Raw genomic sequence first — 18,120 nt, 5'->3', positions numbered from 1 at the left:
CTGTGAAATAAGTAGTATTTTGTGGAGGAGTTCCACAATCATAAGATTGTCACTAAATAAATTCAATAAGGAATTCAGGAGAACCTTTATTAAAAAGAGTGATTAGAATGCAGACAGAGTGGTTATGACAAATAATATAGATGCATTTGAGGGGAGTGGGAGGTCCTGTGGTGCTGTGGGTAGCATGCCTACCTCTGAGCCAGAAGCCACCTCAGGGCTTGATGGTCACAGAAGGTGCATTCATAACTGGCCAAACAGGTTGACTATCAACCTGTAAAGTCTTCCAATTTGTCTTTGACAGACAGTAAGAGCAGGAGAGTCTCTAGTTCAGCCATGCTTGATGTGGCATGGTGCCCCTCAAGCTATAGCCTCTGGTGACAGGCTAGCAACCTGTTCCAGGAAAAACTAGCTACAGAAACAGATGTAAGCATGTGTTTGTCTGCCTCATGTGTCTCTAGGCCTGGGAAGAGAAAGAAAAAAATTAAGGGGAAGCTAGATAAGTATATGAGGGAGAAAGGAATAGGACATATGATAAGGTTAAATGAAGTAGGCTGGTGGGGGTGGGGTGGGGTTGTTGGTGGGGAGAATTGCTTGAAGTAGAAACTCCAGTGTAGGCCAATTGGGCTGTGGCCTGTTGCTGTGCTGTAAATTTTATGTAATTCTATGTTTGTAATTAATGCCCCAGATTATGTTCAGAATCATATGGCAGTTCCAAAAAATTTTGGATCTCTTTTTTATAAAGCAGGCTAACCGAGCAGCTGTTTAAATGATGCCATTACTGCTGAATAAAGAGGTCACCTCGCAAAAAAGATATTATTAAACTCCAATTATCTGGCACTAATGACTGATGGCATATATTGCTGGAACAAGTCCGGTTTGTTATCTGTTTTATCGCTCTGACACACTCCTACTAGAAAGATTCAACGTACATGTGTGAGAGATTGCCCAGATTCTTAAACATTCGGTTCTGGATGTTGAAAATGTTGATCCCATCCAAGTCTCTGAAAAATAAAGAAGCCAGGAACTATTAATGTAAAGTCTGGCATACATCTCAAAAAGCTAAGTGCTGAGCTAACTTTAGATATTGTTGGCACCTTACTTTAGGAAGAATGTCAAGGCCATGGAAAGACATAGAAGAGATTCACTAAGATGATACTATAAATAAAAGATGAAAGCAAAATACTGTAGATGCTGGAAATCTGAAATAAAAACAAAACGCTGGGAAAACTCAGCTGGTCTGGCAGCATCTGTGGAGAGAGAACAGAGTTAACGTTTCGAGTCCGTATGACTCTTCTTCAGATATAAATAAAAGGCTTTAGTTGTGAGGGGGAACTAGAAAATTTGAGCAATGAAGGTAAGGAGAGGGTCCAGCAGAGGCATTCAAAATTATGAGAGGCTTTCTTAAAGGAAGATGACAAAAACTATACACATTGGTTGGCCAGTCAATAACTAGAGGGCATAAATTTACAACATTGGCCAAAAGAATGTCAAATAAGGATTTTTTTTTTACTTAAAATGTTGTTAGTGCATGAATGTGCTACCAGAAAGAATGGTGAAAGTAGAATAGCTTTTGAAAGAGAAATAGATAATATCTGAAAAACAAAATAATTAAATGGGTGTGGGAAAAGGGCAGGCAAATAAGACTAAGTAAATAGCTCTTTCAGAGACTAAGTTCAGGTGTAATGGGCTGAATGGCCTCCTTGTGCCCTGTAAAGTTCTGTGGCTCTAAGATTCTAATTTGCTGATTTGTGAGGGAAAAGGTTTATAGTTACATAATGCTTTTGTGTACCATGTAGGTTTAACTATGTTTAAGGAGCTTTAATGGTCATCTTGTGAACTTTGTGAAAAGTTAGCCAACTCATTGACTAGTCTAATTATGCTGAACCTTTAATTTTTTGAGGAGGTAATTGAAGTAGTAGACAAGGGAGTGTCTATGGTTGTTACTTATAAGGGGTCCAGAGCATTCAATAAGGTTCCACACCAGAAACTATTAACAAAAATGAGAGCACATAGAGTTGGAGGTAACTTATTGACATGGGGAGGGAATTGCTTAGGAGGTAAGAGACAGATGTAGGGATAATAATATGTACTCAAATTGACAGGACTGTATATGAGTCCCCAAAGGTCTGTACAATGGCCTCAGCTTTTCACTTTATTTATAAATGACTCAGACAAAGGAATAGAGAGCCATATATCCCAAAGTCTGCTGATGGCATTAAGCTAGGTGACTTATTAAAAAGTGTAAATGGGAGTATAAAGTTGCAAAGGGGCATCGATAGATTAAGTGAGTCGACAAAATATAGCTGATGGAGTTTAATGTGGGGAAGTGAGAGATCCAAGGACCTAAGAAAGATAGATCATAGTATTTTCTAAGTGGTGAGAAGAGATTTAGGGGTTCATGTGCAGAAGTACTAAAAGGAGGTGGACAGATACAAAAACACAGTTAAAAAACTAATGCAGTGTTAGCCTTTATCTCAATGGACCTTGAATATAAAGGGATAGAAGTTGTGTCAGTTATATAAAGCACTGGTTAGACCCCATTCCGAGTACTCTGTTCAGTTCTGGGCACCACAACTCAGGAAGGATATGTAAAGTAATGCAAAGTCACAAAAATGATACTGGATGAAAAGGGTTAAATTATGAAACCAAGTAGCAGAGACTGGGCTTATGTTCCCTTCACTATAGAAGATTATGAGATGATCTATTTGAGGCGTTTAAGATGATTAGAGGATTTGACATGGTAGAGAGAGAAAAAATATGGGAGCCAAATTGGAATGGTGCGAGGATCTTTAGGTGAGATTAATCTGTGCCCATTGATTGAAAGGCAGGCAGCATCTTACCTCATGCTGGCTTCTGAGACTTAACTATGCTATACATTGGCTGCAAGCGTGAGCAGGGGGTCCAAAATCATAACTTCTAAGCCCCACTTAAAAGTATCCTGGACTTCTTAAAGAGGAAATACATTGTGGCTAGAGTGGGTGCTTAGAGTCATGCAGGATGTGAATCTGTCCTGCAGAACACTGACGAATGTTGCAACATTGGGGAGAGCAGGCTCCAAGGTTTCTAGACGGTGCACTGGAAGTCTTGGTGGAGGTGGTGAAAAGGAGAAGATACGTCTTAAATTCACAGGGCTCGAGACCTGGTTTTAGGCCCCCCACAACACAGCAACTCACATTTATAAAGCTCCTTTGACATAGTTAAACTCACATTTACATGGTCAAAAGGCAGACAGAGCAGATAGCCCTGGAGATCAAGCCAGGAGGCATACCTCAGGAACATGGATGCAGTGCAGCAAGATGTTCAATGACCTCACACAAGTGTCAGATCAGTGAGTGTATTTTCAAGTGCTATATCCCACCAAATGCACCATCACCCTCAGCCATTAGACAATTCACCATGCCTCTATTAACGATGATGCTATTTTCATTCCTAATCCTCTAGATCACACCCTACTTTCCCCTCATACCAAAAACTCTCAGATTTACAAGCTGCAAATGGCGTAAGCATGCACTCCTTACCTTTCCTGCTCCCCTCACCACAACCCTTGTGCCTTTTTCCCTTTCAGGTACCCAAGAACTGCAACCTGGACAGGTAGGAGATGAACACCAACAGGACAGTGCATGATGCTAGAAAACAAAGCATCTCACTTGATTTTGTACGCACAGCCACCAGCTCAGATACTGACATTGTGCATATCGTAAAGTATTGATTAGAGATGGAACCTCTATGATCTCGTCAATATGATACATTGGCACAAGTGCACAGCAACTGTGGCTGGGGACACAGTGCCGTCTTGCCAATGGCAAGGCTACACTGCTATAGAGGACTCAGATGAGGACTTTGATGGGGTAGCTAACAGAAGAATGCTGATGGACGTGCACAACGAAATGTTTGGTTCATTGGGAAGCCTGCCAGAAAGACTGTGTTCAATGGCTCATGTCAAGGAGCATGGAGGAATTTGTCACCTTTGAGCCCATCCTTTCCAGATGGAAGTGGTGATCAACTCCATCAACGCCTTGTGGGCCCAACCATAATGCAACAACTTCCTTGCAGCACAGACAGTAGCTGCCTGAGTGGCCAATAGCAAACAGTGTTTACAGTGGAAACCTAGCTGCTGCCATGCAAGCTCAGGCCATGGATTAGTGTTCAAAGGGCTTGAGGGGTACTGCAGCAGACCAGCAATCTATCCTAGAACAGATTACTATGATTGCTGAGGTGCTGTCGTAGGACATTGGCAGTGGTTTCATGGAACATGAATCTGCTGTCCTCTCTCAAGACAGCATTCGTAATCACACCACTGCCTTTCTGCCAGTGTGCTTGCTGTTGCCTCTAAGCCAGCCAGCCCAGACTGCTATGTCCATGCCAAGGTGGTGCAGACCACAGTTGAACCATCTAAGCCCAGAGTTGCTCAAGGTCATCCTCCAAGGACACCTAGAATCTCCTTCACTGAAAGTCAGCAGCCTTCCATCAGCCATGCTGCAGGCATTAGGGTAGCACTGCATAGGAGCACTATATGGGTAAAGGCAGACAAAATACAGACACTAAGGCTGATTAGTTTATGTTTATGTGAAATATGGCATGATTTCACTCATAAATTTGGTTTGAAATGTTTATTCTGTGGTGGCTGTTGGCCAAGCAGACACTATGATGGTCAGTAACCAGAGAAGGGAATTGGGATCGCAGTTACTGGATCGGACTTGAATTAGCTCTTCTTAGCAAGGACAGAAGGGGCAACTCAGGTGGCTGCCTCCTTTCCTCTTCCTCTACTTCTTCTTCTTTCTCCTCATCCTCATGCTCCTCCCCCTCATCCTCCTGCTCCTCAGCTTCTTGCCATATATCTGCAGGCAAGGGCTGTCCCCTCATGTTGGTGAGGTTCTACAACATACAGCAGACCAATCTTGACACATACGAATTAGGGGCAGGAGTGGGTCTCTCAGCCCCTTGAGGTTGCTCCACCATTTAATAAGATAGTGGCTGATCTGACTGTAACCTTAATTCCACATTCCCACTTACCCCCATAACCTTTCACCCTCTTGTTTATCAAGAATCTACCTACCTCTGCCTTCAAAATATTCAAAGACTCTGCTTCCTCCGGCTTTTGAAGAAGAGAGTTGCAAAGACTCACTATCCTCTGAAAGAAAAAAATTCTCCTCATCTCTGTATTAAATGGGTGACCCCTTATTTTTAAGCAGTGATCCCTGGTTCTAGATTCTGCCACAGAGGAAACAGACTCTTTCCATCCAACTTGTCAAGATTGTCAAGAGGATTTTATATGTTTCAATCAAGTAGCCTCTTACTCTCCTAAACTCCAATGGATACAAGCCACTATGTCAAGTACTGCGGGATTCCTCCAGAAGGGTTCATGGAGCAGAAGCATTGTTTCAGCATTCCAATGGTCTGCACCATCACATTTTGTGTGGCAGCATAGCTTTCACTGTATGCATGCTGTGTAGATTGTGCGCTGGAGTCATTGGACATTTCATCAGTAGATTAGCCCTTGTAGTGCAGTAGCCAACCTTTAGTTTGACGAGGTGATTCCAATGGTGCTGGCGTGGCTGACCACCACAGAGTGAAGGCATCATGGCTGCTGCTAGGATATCAAGCATTAACCTGTGTTAATGTCACAGATGCACATCGGCTGGAAGGGAGCTTCTGGACTGTAGCAGACTTGATATGCGGTGCCCGCAAAGTGACCTTCATGCAATCAATGGCACCACGCACTATGTGAAGCCTGCAATCCTAGCTAGGCCACATGCTCACTCCATACGCTTTCTCTAGCAAATAGAAAATGAAATATATAGTTTGCTCCCTTTGAATGAAGAGCCTGAGTGACCTCCTTTGTGCAACAGTGGGCAGCAAACTGCAAGATGTTGCAAATATCACCGGCTCCAGCCCGGAAAGAACCAGATACATAAAAACATATTGCAGTAGCTGCCTTCACGGTCACTGGCAGTGTGGGTCCTTGTCCTGCTTGGAGGTTGCAGTTTGACTGCAGCATGTGGCAGATTTCAGTGAGGATGTCCTTTTTGAAGCACAGACATCTCACATATTGTTCCTCACTGAGGTTCAGGCAGAAGAATTGCTCCCTCAACATTATGGGTGGATTTGGCATCCTGCTGAGAGCCCTTCTCCCCTTCTCCACCCTCTATCTCCCAGCAGCTTGTCCTGCTCTGCGTGGCCTCTACTCAATCTCTTTGTGATGCTGTATTCCAAGGGGAATGCCTACTCATGCATCATGTCTGGGAACAACTGGTTTGTGCAGAAGACTTGAAGAAGCAAAAACTCCTATAGTGCCTACCACACCACTTCCTGTAGATTTTTGTAACTAGAAGTTATGGAAAGCATCAAACACTTGCAAAATTGTTGCGAAAGCCAGAAGAAATCAGCCAGTGACTAACCTGTAGGTAGGGATGATGTCTTTAAATATCACTAGTGGCTATTTGCTAAATTGTGCAAGGGCAGAGAGGATGTTGGTAGGAGCATGGAGTTCCAAAATGGCATCAAATCAGTATTATGCATTGATTGACATCAGGATCTGGCTGTTCTGCATATTTCCAGCTGATGCCAGCTGCATGCAAATTCCCTCACCAATATGGCGTGTGGCACAATTCATGGCTGGAACCATAACCAACGGATCAGATCAAAGTTCTGGAATCCTGCCATATCCACTCGTGAATGATGGTGAACAATTCAACAGCTAACAGGAGGTGATTCCACAAATATCCCCATCCTCAATGATGGGGGAGCCCAGCACAACAGTACAAAAGACAAGGCTGAAGCATTTGCAACCACCTTCAGCCAGAAGTGCTGAGTGGATGACCCATCTTAGCCTCCTCCTAAAGTCTGCAGCATCACAGATGCCAGTCTTCAGACAATTCAATTCACTCCATATGTCTGTAAACAGCTGAAGATACTGGATACAACGAAGACTATGGGCCCTGACAACATCCTGATGTAGTACTGAGTAACTTGCTGTGCCCTTAGCCCAGCTTTTCCAGCACAGCTACAACACTGGCATCTACCCGACAATGTAGAAAATTGCCCAGGTATGTTCTGTCCACAAAAAGCAAGACAAATACAATCTAGCCAATTACTGCTCCAACAGTCTATTCTCAAACATGAGCAAAGTGATAGAAGGTGACATTGACAGTGCCTTCAAGTGGCACTTACTCAGTAACTACCTGATGCGCAGTTTGGGTTCTGTCAGGGCCACTCAACCCCAGACCTCATTACAGCTTTGATCCAAACATGGACAAAAGATCTGTATTCCAGAGGTGAGGGAAGAGTGCCCTTGACATCAAGGCAGCATTTGACCGAGGGTGGTAATAAGGAGGCCTAGCAAAATTGAAGTCAATGGGAATCGGGGAGGAGGGGGTGAATTCTCCACTGGTTGGCATTATGCCCAGCACAAAGGAAGAGGAATGTGGTTGTTGGAGGTCAATCATCTCAGTCCCAGGACATCGCTGCAGGAGTTCCTCAGGGTAGTGTCCTAGATCCAACCATCTTCAGCTGCTTCATCCATGACCTTCCCTCAATCATAAGGGCAGGAGCGGGAATGTTCACTGATGATTGCACATATTCAGCACCATTTGCGACTCCTCAGATACTGAAGCAGTCTGTGCCTGCATGCAACAAGATCTGGACAACTTTCAGGCTTTGGCTGGAAAGTGGCAAGTGGCATGTGTGCCACATAACTGCGAGACTTTAACCATCTCCAACAAGAGAGAATCTAACCATTTCCCCATGACATTTAATGGCATAACCGTTGCTGAATCCCCCACCATCAGTATCCAGGGAGAGGGGTTACCATTGACCAGAAACTTAACTGGACCAGCCATATAAATATTGCTTTCCAAGAGCAGGTCAAAGACTGGGATTTCTGTGGTGCGTAACTCATCTCCTGACTCCTCATAGTCTGTCCACCATCTACAAGGCACAAGTCAGTAGTGTGATGGAATACTTTCCACTTGCCTGTGTGATTGCAGCTCCAACTACAGTCAAGAAGCTCATCACCATCCAAGACAAAGCAGCCTGCTTGAACAGCACCCCATCCACATTCACTTCTCCACCACCAGCGCACTGTGTATATCATCTACAAGATGCAGTGCAGCAACTTGCCAAGGCTCCTTTGACAGCATCTTTGAAACCTGCAACCTCTACCACCTAGAAAGACAAGGGCAGCAGATGCATGGAAGTACCTACTGAAACTATATTGTTGTTCCATCACTGTCACTTGGTCAAAATCCTGGAACTTCCACCCTAACAGCAGTGCAGGTGTACCTACACACATGAACTGCAGAGGTTCAAGAAGGTGGCTCACCACCACCTTCTCAAGGGTGGTGGTGGGGGGAGTTGGTGGGGAAATAAATGCAGGCCTTGCCATCAACGCTCATGGCTTAACAACAAATTTTAAAAAAGGAATGCACCTACGTGCATTGGATACCATTTTGCTCTCCAAATGACATCTGTAGAGGCCAAACAATGGGTGCTACCGAGCCCAATGTAGCACCCAATATCTCATCTGGTTGGATAATCCAGGATAATGGAGTATAACCTTCAAATTATAGCTAGGTAGTTCAAGAGTGATGTCAGGAAGCACTTCTTTACATGAAGGGTAGTGGAAATATGGAACTCTCTTCCCCAAAAATCTGTGGAGGCTAGGTCAATTGAAAGTCTCAAAACTGAGATTGTTATACCATTGTTAGACAAGGGTAAATTAAGGTTTGTGGAACCAAGATGGGAAGATGGGGCTAATATGCAGATCAACAAAATGGCGGAACAGGCTCGAGAGGCTGACTGCCTTAATCTTGGTCCTATATTCCTCTGTTCCTATTATATCCAATTTTGTGCTGTGCCTTTGCAGTCACTGGGAACTGGATTGACATTGCCCAAACTCAATTCAGTTAGATTACCAGAAGACTTTCATTCCATCAATTTGGGCTGTATTCAAAGTCAGGTCCTGGATGTGAAAGGATTGTATGTATTGATACTTTGGAAGCTTAATAGAGGGGGACCATTGAAGGGATGAATTGAAACTAGGACAGTAAATTTCCTGGAAAAACCAGAAAGTCAACCAGTACACCCATGGCCAAATCGAGTTGGGTGGTCAAATTAACAAAGAAGGACTCAAACTAAGGTGCCTTCTTTGCAGAGAGGGAAGACAGGAAAACTGGACAAGAGTTATCACTGGGTTACAACCATTACCTTCAGGTGATTAGTTCAGGACGGTATTAGAGAAGGTTTCAGTATTGGTTACCTTCATGTCTACTTGCCTTGGGAGACCCAAAAAACTGGAATATAAATTAAGTATAATAGTACTAAATTATTGTCACCCACAAGCATGTAGTTGAACAAGGCTGGGATATAGCCCAACTTTTTATTTCTATTGAGTTTCAGTTTGTTTCTTCTCTAATTTTTGTTTATAAACTTGGAGTTCAGCCACATGTTCACCACACCATTGAGTTTGAAGACGAATAGTCAAATTTAGCCGTCTGCTGTGAGCCTGGACTTGGCTCTCACTCGATGGGAAAGTTGTCACCTCACCAAAAAGAAAACTGAACATCCAGTAACCAATGTTCTACCAATGATCAAAGCAAGATAAACTGTACTCACAGCGACTTGAGAGCAATAAGGTGGTCAAACTGATCCCTGTGGATATAGTTCATCGGGTTACATGATAAATTCCTGTAAAGCACCAGAAAAAAACATGCTAAATAACAGAACTTGGGTAAATTTTTCAAAGCTTCCAAAAGGTCCTAGAAATATTTAACCTCAATGTTCCAGCAAATTCCCATGTTGTGAGTAGTTCCTCTTTAATTTTATCTCCTGAAGTTATTCATTTCTTATTAGAGTGCAGTTCCAAGGGTGATGGTCAGTCTCCAGTACCTACTTTGCTCAAATAGCCATTCTTTGCGTGGTGGCAGGCTGGTTAATAGTGGGGGCCTTTCCAGCAGAGACTAATCTTTTCTTTGTCCAATTCTGCTCCTGTCACCAGCAGTGGTCACTGGGCAGTGATCATGATTCGGAACCTTTGTGGAATTTCCCTTCTTAGGGACACTGAGGCCATTCCTCAAACTTCCAAATGTAATAACATTGAGATCAGCTAACTCAGCACAGACTAAAGACCTTTGTGACCTGTATGGATCAGTTTTATTCCAGTCTGTGCACCTATCTACAGAGCTACTGGGGGAGCAAATCAGATAGCTTTGATACCATTGTGACTGTCATGTAACAATGAGTTTTTATTGTGCGCACGGAATGACTATTAAAGGAGCACAATAGTGATACATTCTGTATACGTCCTTGGAATTCCGAAAATAACACACTAGATGTCTCTGCAGGACAGAGAAAATCAGTGACAGGACATTGGTGACCATGGCCTTCCATTGGATTGGTCCATGATTATGCTTGGCAAAGTACTGCAGTGGTTTGCCATTGTCTTCTGCAGCATAGCTGACCAGGAAACTCTCCCATTCTTATTCCCTCCATCAGGTATATTGGAAGGATTCACAGGCTGATAATATATCTGGTTTTATTTAAAATTCATTTTATGGAATGTGGACATCACTGGCTAGGCCAACACTTATTGCCCATCCCTAATTGCCCTTGAGAAGGTGGTGGTGAGCTGCCTTCTTGAACCGCTACAGTCCCTGTGGTGTAGGTACACTCACACTGCTGTTAAGGAGGGAGTTCCAGGATTTTGACCCAGGAACAGTAATATATTTCCAAGTCAGGATGGTGAGTGGCTTGGAGGGGAAGTTCCAGGTGGTAATGCTCCCATGTGTCTACTACCATTGTCCTCCTAGATGGTAGCGGTCATGGGTTTAGAAGGTGCTGCCTATGGAGCCTTGGTGAGTTTTTTCAGTGCATCTTGTAGATGCTACATGCTGCTGCCACTGTTTGTCAGTGGTGATGTAGTGAATGAATGTTAAAGGTGTGCCAACCAAGCGGGCTGCTCTGTCCTGGATGGTGTCAAGCTTCAGACTTTGGGGAATCAGGAAGTGAGTTATTTACCACAGGATTCCTAGCCTCTGATCTGTTGTTGTAGCCACAGTTTTTATATAGTCCAGTTCAGTTTCTGGTCAACAGAAACCCACAGGATGTTGATAGTGGGGGATTCAGCAATGGTAATGCCATTGGATGTCAAGGGATGATGGTTAGACCCTCTCTTGCTGAATATGGTCATTGCCTGGCATTTGTGTGGCGCAAATGTTACTTGTCACTTCTCAGCCCGAGCCTGGATATTGACCAGGTCCTTTCTGCATTTGGACATGGACTGCTTCAGTATATGAGGAGTCACAGATGATGCTGAACATTGCAATCATCAGCGAACATCCCCATCTATGATGATTGGCCTAAGACACTACATTGATGAACTCCTGGCCACTTTATGAACACACCTTCCATGGCCAACAAGTCCTGAAGTGAGGCTTGAGCTCAGAGCTTCTGGCCCAGAGGTAGTGACGCTACCACTGTGACACAAGACCTCCCTGCAATATCATTGTGCTTTAAAAGCAGAAACTACAAGGCTACAAAGGAGTCACACTATGAAGTGAAATGCATGCATAGATACCTTGGGTCGAATTTTACAGCCATCTCGGGAGTGGGCTAGCATGCCAGTGGGGTGGGGGTGGGGTCAACATAAAATCAGGTGCCCTGGTGGCAGTGCATGTCCATCGCCAACTCACCTCCTATCTTACTGGTCGAGTGACCCACTAGCCTGTAGGCCAATTGAGGCCCTTAAATGCCCAATTAATGGTTACCTAAGGGCCTCCTCCCACTGTTGCTGTTATTTTACCAGGGGCAGGAAGTGTCCACAGTCTGAGGTGGGTCCCTCCTGTTCGAGCATCCTGTGCCCAATAGGGGTCCCTCCCCACCTCCATGGTACACCCCACCATCTATAGTCTCCAGCGGTGGCTGCTGCTCCTGGTGGCACTGCTGGAACCAGAGAGCTGCTGGCCATATGATTAACCAGCAATTCTTGAGGGTGGGACATCATCCCAGATAAGAACATAAGAAATAGGAGCAGGAGTAGTCCATTCGGCCCCTCAAGCCTGCCCCGCCATTCAATAAGATCATGGCTGATCTGTCCCAGGCCTCAACTCCTCTTTCGTGCCAGCTCCTCATAGCACTCAACTCACCTATATTTTAAAAATCTATCTACCTCCTCTTTAAATACTTTCACTGATCTCTCTGGGCTAGAGAATTCCAGACATTCACTACCCTCTGGGAAAAGAAATTCCTTCGTATCTCAGTTTTAAATGAGTGTTCCCTTATTCTGTAACCATGTCTCCTAGTTCGAGATTCCCCCACTAGTGGAAACATCTTATCAACATCTACCCTGTCAAGCCCCCTCAGAATTTTGTACATTTCAATAAGATCACCCCTCATTCTTCTAAACTCTAATGAATAAAGGCCTGAACTGTTTAGCCATTCTTGATTAGTCAACCCTTTCATCCCAGGAATCAGCCTAGTGAATCTCTTTTGAACTGCCTCCAATGCCAGTATATCCTTTCTTAAATATGGGGACCAAAACTGTACACAGTACTGCAGGTGCAGCCTCACCAACACCCTGTACAGTTGTAACAAGACTTTCCTATTTTTAAACTCCAACCCCCTAGCAATAGAGACCAAAATTCCACTTGCCTTCTTAATTATTTGCTGCTCCTGCATGCTAACTTTTTGTGTTTCATGCACAAGAACACCCATATCCCTCTGTGCTGCACTTTTTTGAGTCTCTCTCCATTTAAATAATAGTCTGCCTTTTGATTCTTCCTACCAAACTGCATGACCTCACTTTCCTACATTAAACTTCATCTGCCAAGTTTTTGCCCACTCATTTAACCTATCTACATCCCCTTGCAGATTTCTTATGTCGTCGTCACTACATGCCCTCCCACCTATTTTTGTATCATCAGCAAATTTGGGTACATTACACTCTGCCCCCTCCTCCAAGTCATTAATATAGATAGTAAATAATTGAGGCCCTAGTACTGATCCCTAGGCTGATGTCTTTCCAACCTGAAGAAGACCCATTAATCCCATCTCTCTGTCTTCTATGTGTTAACCAATCTTCAATACATGCTAATACATTACCCCCGTACCATGAGCTCCTACCTTTTATGTGGCATCTTATCGAATGCCTTCTGGAAATCTAAATACACTACATCTACTGGTTCCCTTTTATCAACTCTGCTTGTTATATCCTCAGAAATGTAGCAAATTTGTCAAACATGAAACCATGTTGACTCTGTTTGATTGCATTAAGCTTTTTGAAATGTCCTGCTATTTCTTCCTTAATAATGGACTCTAGCATTTTCCCAATGACAGCTGTTAGGCTGACTGGCTGATAGTTTCCTGCTTTTTGTCTTCCTCCTTTCTTGAACAGGGGCATCACATTAGCAGTTTTCCAATCTGCTGGGACCTTCCTGGAATCCAGTGAGTTCTGGAATATTTTTGACCAATGCCTCCACTATCTCTGCAGCCACTTCCGTTAAAACCCTTGGATGCAGGCCATCAGGTCCTGGCGACTTGTCGGCCTTTAGTCCCATTAGTTTGTCAAATACTTTGTCCCTCATGATAGAGACTGTTACAAGATCTTTCCTCCCATTAGCCCCTTGCTTATCTGATATCTTTCGGATGTTTATAGTGTCCTCCACCATGAAGACAGATGCAAAATATGGGTTTAAATTAACTGCCATTTCCCCGTTCCCCGTTATCAATTCAGTTGCATCCTCCAAGGGTTCTACGCTCACTTTAGCCACTCTTTTTTTTATATACCCGTAGAAGCTCTTACTGTTTCTTTTTATATTTCTTGCCAATTTACTTTCATAATCAATTTTCTCCCTCTTTATTAGCTTTTTAGTCATCCGCTGCCAGTTCCTAACAAATTCCCAATCCTTTGGCCTACCACTAGCTTTCGCCACTTTGTATGCCTTAGTTTTTAATTGGATACTCTTCTTGACCACTTTTGTTAACCATGGGTGGTTCATCCTTCTCATCGAGTCCTTCTTTTTGACCAGGATAAATTTTTGCTGAGCATTATGAAATATCTGCTTAAATGTCTGCCACTGCTCATCCACTGACCTTCCTCTTACTCTATTTTCCAAGCCGCTTTAGACAACTCTTTCTTCATACCTTATAATTGCCCTTGTTTAAGTTGAGGACATTGGTTTGAGACCCGAGTTGCTCGCCCTCAAACTGAATTTGAAATTCTATCATATTGTGATCGCTACCCCCGAGAGGATCCTTAACTACGATATCTCTTATTAATCCCACTCATTACACATTACTAGATCTAAAAAAGCCTGTTCTTGGGTAGGTTCTGCAATGTATTGCTCTAAGAAACCATCCCTGATGCACTCTACAAATTCATCTTCCATGTTACCCCTGCCAATCTGATTTGTCCAGTCAATGTGCAAATTAAAATCACCCATGACAATTGTAGCGCCCTTCTTACATGCCTGCATTATATCCTGATTTATACTTTGCCCTACAGTGAGGCAACTCTTCGGGGGCCTATAGATAACTCCCACCGTGACTTCTTCCCCTTTCTATTCCTTATTACCACCCAAACTGATTCCATATCAAGATCTATTGCACCTATATCACTACTCACCAACGCACTGATACCTTCCTTTATTTAAAAAGCTACCCCACCTCCTCCTCCTCCTTTTTGTCTATTTTTTCGGAATGTCAAATACCCTTCAATATTGAGTTCCCAGTCTTGGTCACCCTGCAACCATGTCTCTTTAATAGCTATCAAGTCATATTCATTTATTTCTATTTGTGCTGTCATCTATCTCGTTACAAATGCTGTGTGCATTCAGATAAAGAGCCTTAAGCTTTGACGTTTTACCATTATTACTCATTTTGGTTCTAATTTCTGCTGCACTCTTCTGCTTATATTTTCTGCCCCTTCCTGTCACACTTTGATTATCATTCACCTCTTCACTACCCTGCACCTCTACTCTCTCGGTTATTTTTGAATTTTTAAACTTCCCTTCAATTGAACCCTGCCCCCCACTAACTAGTTTAAAGTCCTATCTACAACCCTAGTTATACAATTCACCAGGACACCTGTCCCAGCATGGTTCAAATGAAGCCCATCCCAAAGGAACAGCTCTCTCCTTCCCCAGGACTGGTGCCAGTGCCCCATCAATTGGAACCCATTTCTCCCACACCAATCTTTGAGCCACGCATTTACCTCTCTAATCTTATTTACCCTACACCAATTTGCACATGGCTCAGGTAGTAATCCAGAGATTATTACCCTTTGTGATTCTGCTTTTTACTTTAGCCCTGAGCTGCTTATAGTCCCTCAGCAGAACCCCTTTCCTTGCCCTACCTATGTCATTGGTACCTACATGGACCACGACAGCTGGATCCTTCCCCTCCCACTCCAAGTTCCTCTCCAGCCCAGAAGAGATGCCCTTAACCTTGGCATCAGGTGGGCAACCCAGCCTTTGGGACTCTCTGTCTTTGCTTTAGAGAACAGTATCTATTCCCCTAACTATGCTATCCCCTATTACTACTACATTCCTCTTTGCTCCTCCCGTTTGAATGGCGTTCTGTACCATGGTGCTGTAGTCAGTTCGCTCATCCTCCCTGCAGTCTGTACCCTTGTCCACACCGGGAGCAAGAACCTCGTACCTATTGGGCAAGGGCACTGGCTGAGGCTCCTCCAAAGCTAAATTCTGGATCCCCATACCTGCCTCACTTGCCGTCACACCCTCCCATCCTTGGCCACGGTCCAAATTTTATGTAATTAATTTAGGTGGTGTGCCTGTCTCCTGAAACACAGTGTTCATCCCCTCCCTGATGTGTAACAGTATCCGCAGCTCGGACTGCAGCTCATCAACTCTGAGCTGAAGTTCCTTGAGCAGCCAACACTTGCTGCAGTTGTGGTCACCGTGGATCGTACCGGCATCCACCAGCTCCCACATACTACAACTGCAACACATTACCTGCCCAGCCACCTCTATTCTATTTAATTAATTTTGTGAATTTCTTGACTGTACTCTTCAGCTGTGATAACGTCTCCTGATTTAAACCACTTGGCCAAGCAAAAGAGACATGGAAGAGATACCCACCAATCACCTACCTGTTTTTGGTTGACATCACACTTCAGCTCTGACAGGTAGAAACAGGTTGAAGGGGCTCTCTGCCACTGTTTTTTTATCTTCTGCGCTGCTGCCCTTCTCACGCAGGTCTGCCCTCTGTGTGCTGGGCCTCCCTCTGCCACCGAGTTTTATCTCCTGCCACCACTGCCTTTCTCACGCAGATCCACTCTCCGTGTGCTAGGCCTCCCTCTCTGCTACCAGTTTTTATCTCCCGCCACTGCTGCCCTTCTCACGCAGGTCCGCTCTCTACGTAGATGGTGGCAGAAGTCTCACTCTGAGCTAATTAATAGCCCTACAGCCATTAAATGTTGCGGGTGACCTGACCAAGCAGAGGCAGGCTCGCTTCTGACTTTTTGGCCAGGGGATGGGGCCACTGCCTCGTTGTAAAATTCCGGCCATAGAAACAGGAGTATGCCTCAAGTCCATTTTGTCCAGCCTAATGCTCTGGGGACATGGGTTCAAATCCCACCATGATAGCTGATATTTAAAATCTGGAATGGCGACCAGGAAACTATCATCGATTGTTGTTAAAAACTCATTCGGCTCACTAATGTCCTTTATCGAAGGAAATCTGCCATCCTTGTCTGGTCTAGCCTACGTATGACTTCAGATCCACTGTAATATGATTGACTCTTAACTGCCCTCTGAAATGGCCTGGCACCACTCAGTTCAAGGGCAATTAGGAATGGGAAACAATGCTGGCCTTGCCAGCGATGCCCACATTACATGAATGAATATTAAAAAATTACCATGGAATACAACCATAGTTTGAGTAATCTATCCTCACAATTTAACCCTTGGGTCTAATTTTTCGCTCCTGGATTTGGAGTGCAGTGTTGGGACAATTCCTGGCTCTGCAAACCTAACCCAGAAAAAGTACCACAGAAGTTTGGATTTTTGGTGCAGGGATGCCAGTGAAAATAGGAGTTGTGGCGGGTGCCCCTGGAAAGAGTTCAGAGGCTGCTGGTTGGAAGGAAGGCTGGCTTCGATGCTTCAGCAATTTGTTGAAGACATGAAAAATTGAATAAAACAATGAAAAAGCCCTCCAGCCCTCACCCCTCAAATTCCCCCACATGCCAACCCATGCCAAATCCCTGCCAACCTATACTCCACCATCCACCCCCCCATGGCCCCTCATAGCCCCTACGCAAGCTTATTGCCAACTCATGACAACCCATGCCCCAAACCCATCATCCTTTGCCCTTAGCCTCCATGCCAACTCACCGCCATAGGCAGACATCAAGAACCAAGATGAAATTGAATAAAGTTCTTAAGTGTCTATTGATGAATTCACTATTTAAAAACAAATAAATTCATTGATAAAAACCCATTCACTACGTTTAACTTCCTTCAAATACTGAATCCCTTATAACAACAGAATTTGTGTTCATAGTCCCACTTCAAAGACTTTATAAGCACTTGGAGATGTCAAGCAGACTGTGAACTGACAGGCAACGCACTGTGATAATGATAGGTTGTGAAATCAGTCATGCAACATTAATCCTATAATGCCAACCCTCAGGCTTATGTCAACAGACAGTGTGAAATAGCAAGCACCAATTTTTTTGAAAACTACCGGCCATTTTTTCAAATATTTAAAGGGCAAGAGATTTAAATCCCTTGACAGATTGACAGCTCCCTTTGACTTTTCCAATGAGCTTGGCTGTTCCAATGAGTTTATCCCACTTTTTATGCACATTCATGTCTATTTTTAATAACCTCAAGGGACACCTTATCTCTCCGAAAGGGTACCTTCCCTCTCTCAAAGGCATCCCAGGACCATATGCAAAAGAGTACCCTACGTCTTCAAATAACACCACTTACTTTGGACTTTCTCCTCCCAGGTCTAAAGTGCACAAGTCGTGTTTTGGACATCCCACCAGCCAAAATCAGATCAGGCACTTTAACATGTGCAGTTGCGCCTGTGAACCACAGATGTGCTATTTAGATCCATTCCTCCCCTGCGAAAGTATTGGGGGTCGGGTTCAGGGACGGGACT

General features: G+C 44.0%; 1 protein-coding gene across 3 annotated transcripts in view; it reads right to left on the bottom strand.

Moving 5' to 3' along the window:
- The window catches only part of rxfp2l (relaxin family peptide receptor 2, like), a 155,835-nt gene that overhangs the window by 23,760 nt on the left and 113,955 nt on the right, over positions 1-18,120 (bottom strand). For all 3 annotated transcript variants that reach the window (XM_078547594.1, XM_078547595.1, XM_078547596.1), the window contains 2 exons: positions 9,613-9,684; positions 930-1,001 (listed from right to left, as the gene is read on the bottom strand). In XM_078547594.1, the coding sequence (XP_078403720.1) occupies positions 930-1,001; positions 9,613-9,684 (144 nt within the window). The remainder of the gene's footprint in view (positions 1-929; positions 1,002-9,612; positions 9,685-18,120) is intronic.

This window comes from Cetorhinus maximus, chromosome 8 (genome assembly GCF_964194155.1).
Source record: "Cetorhinus maximus chromosome 8, sCetMax3.hap1.1, whole genome shotgun sequence".
Classification (NCBI taxonomy): domain Eukaryota; kingdom Metazoa; phylum Chordata; class Chondrichthyes; order Lamniformes; family Cetorhinidae; genus Cetorhinus; species Cetorhinus maximus.
This window is presented reverse-complemented; position numbering and strand designations above follow the sequence as displayed.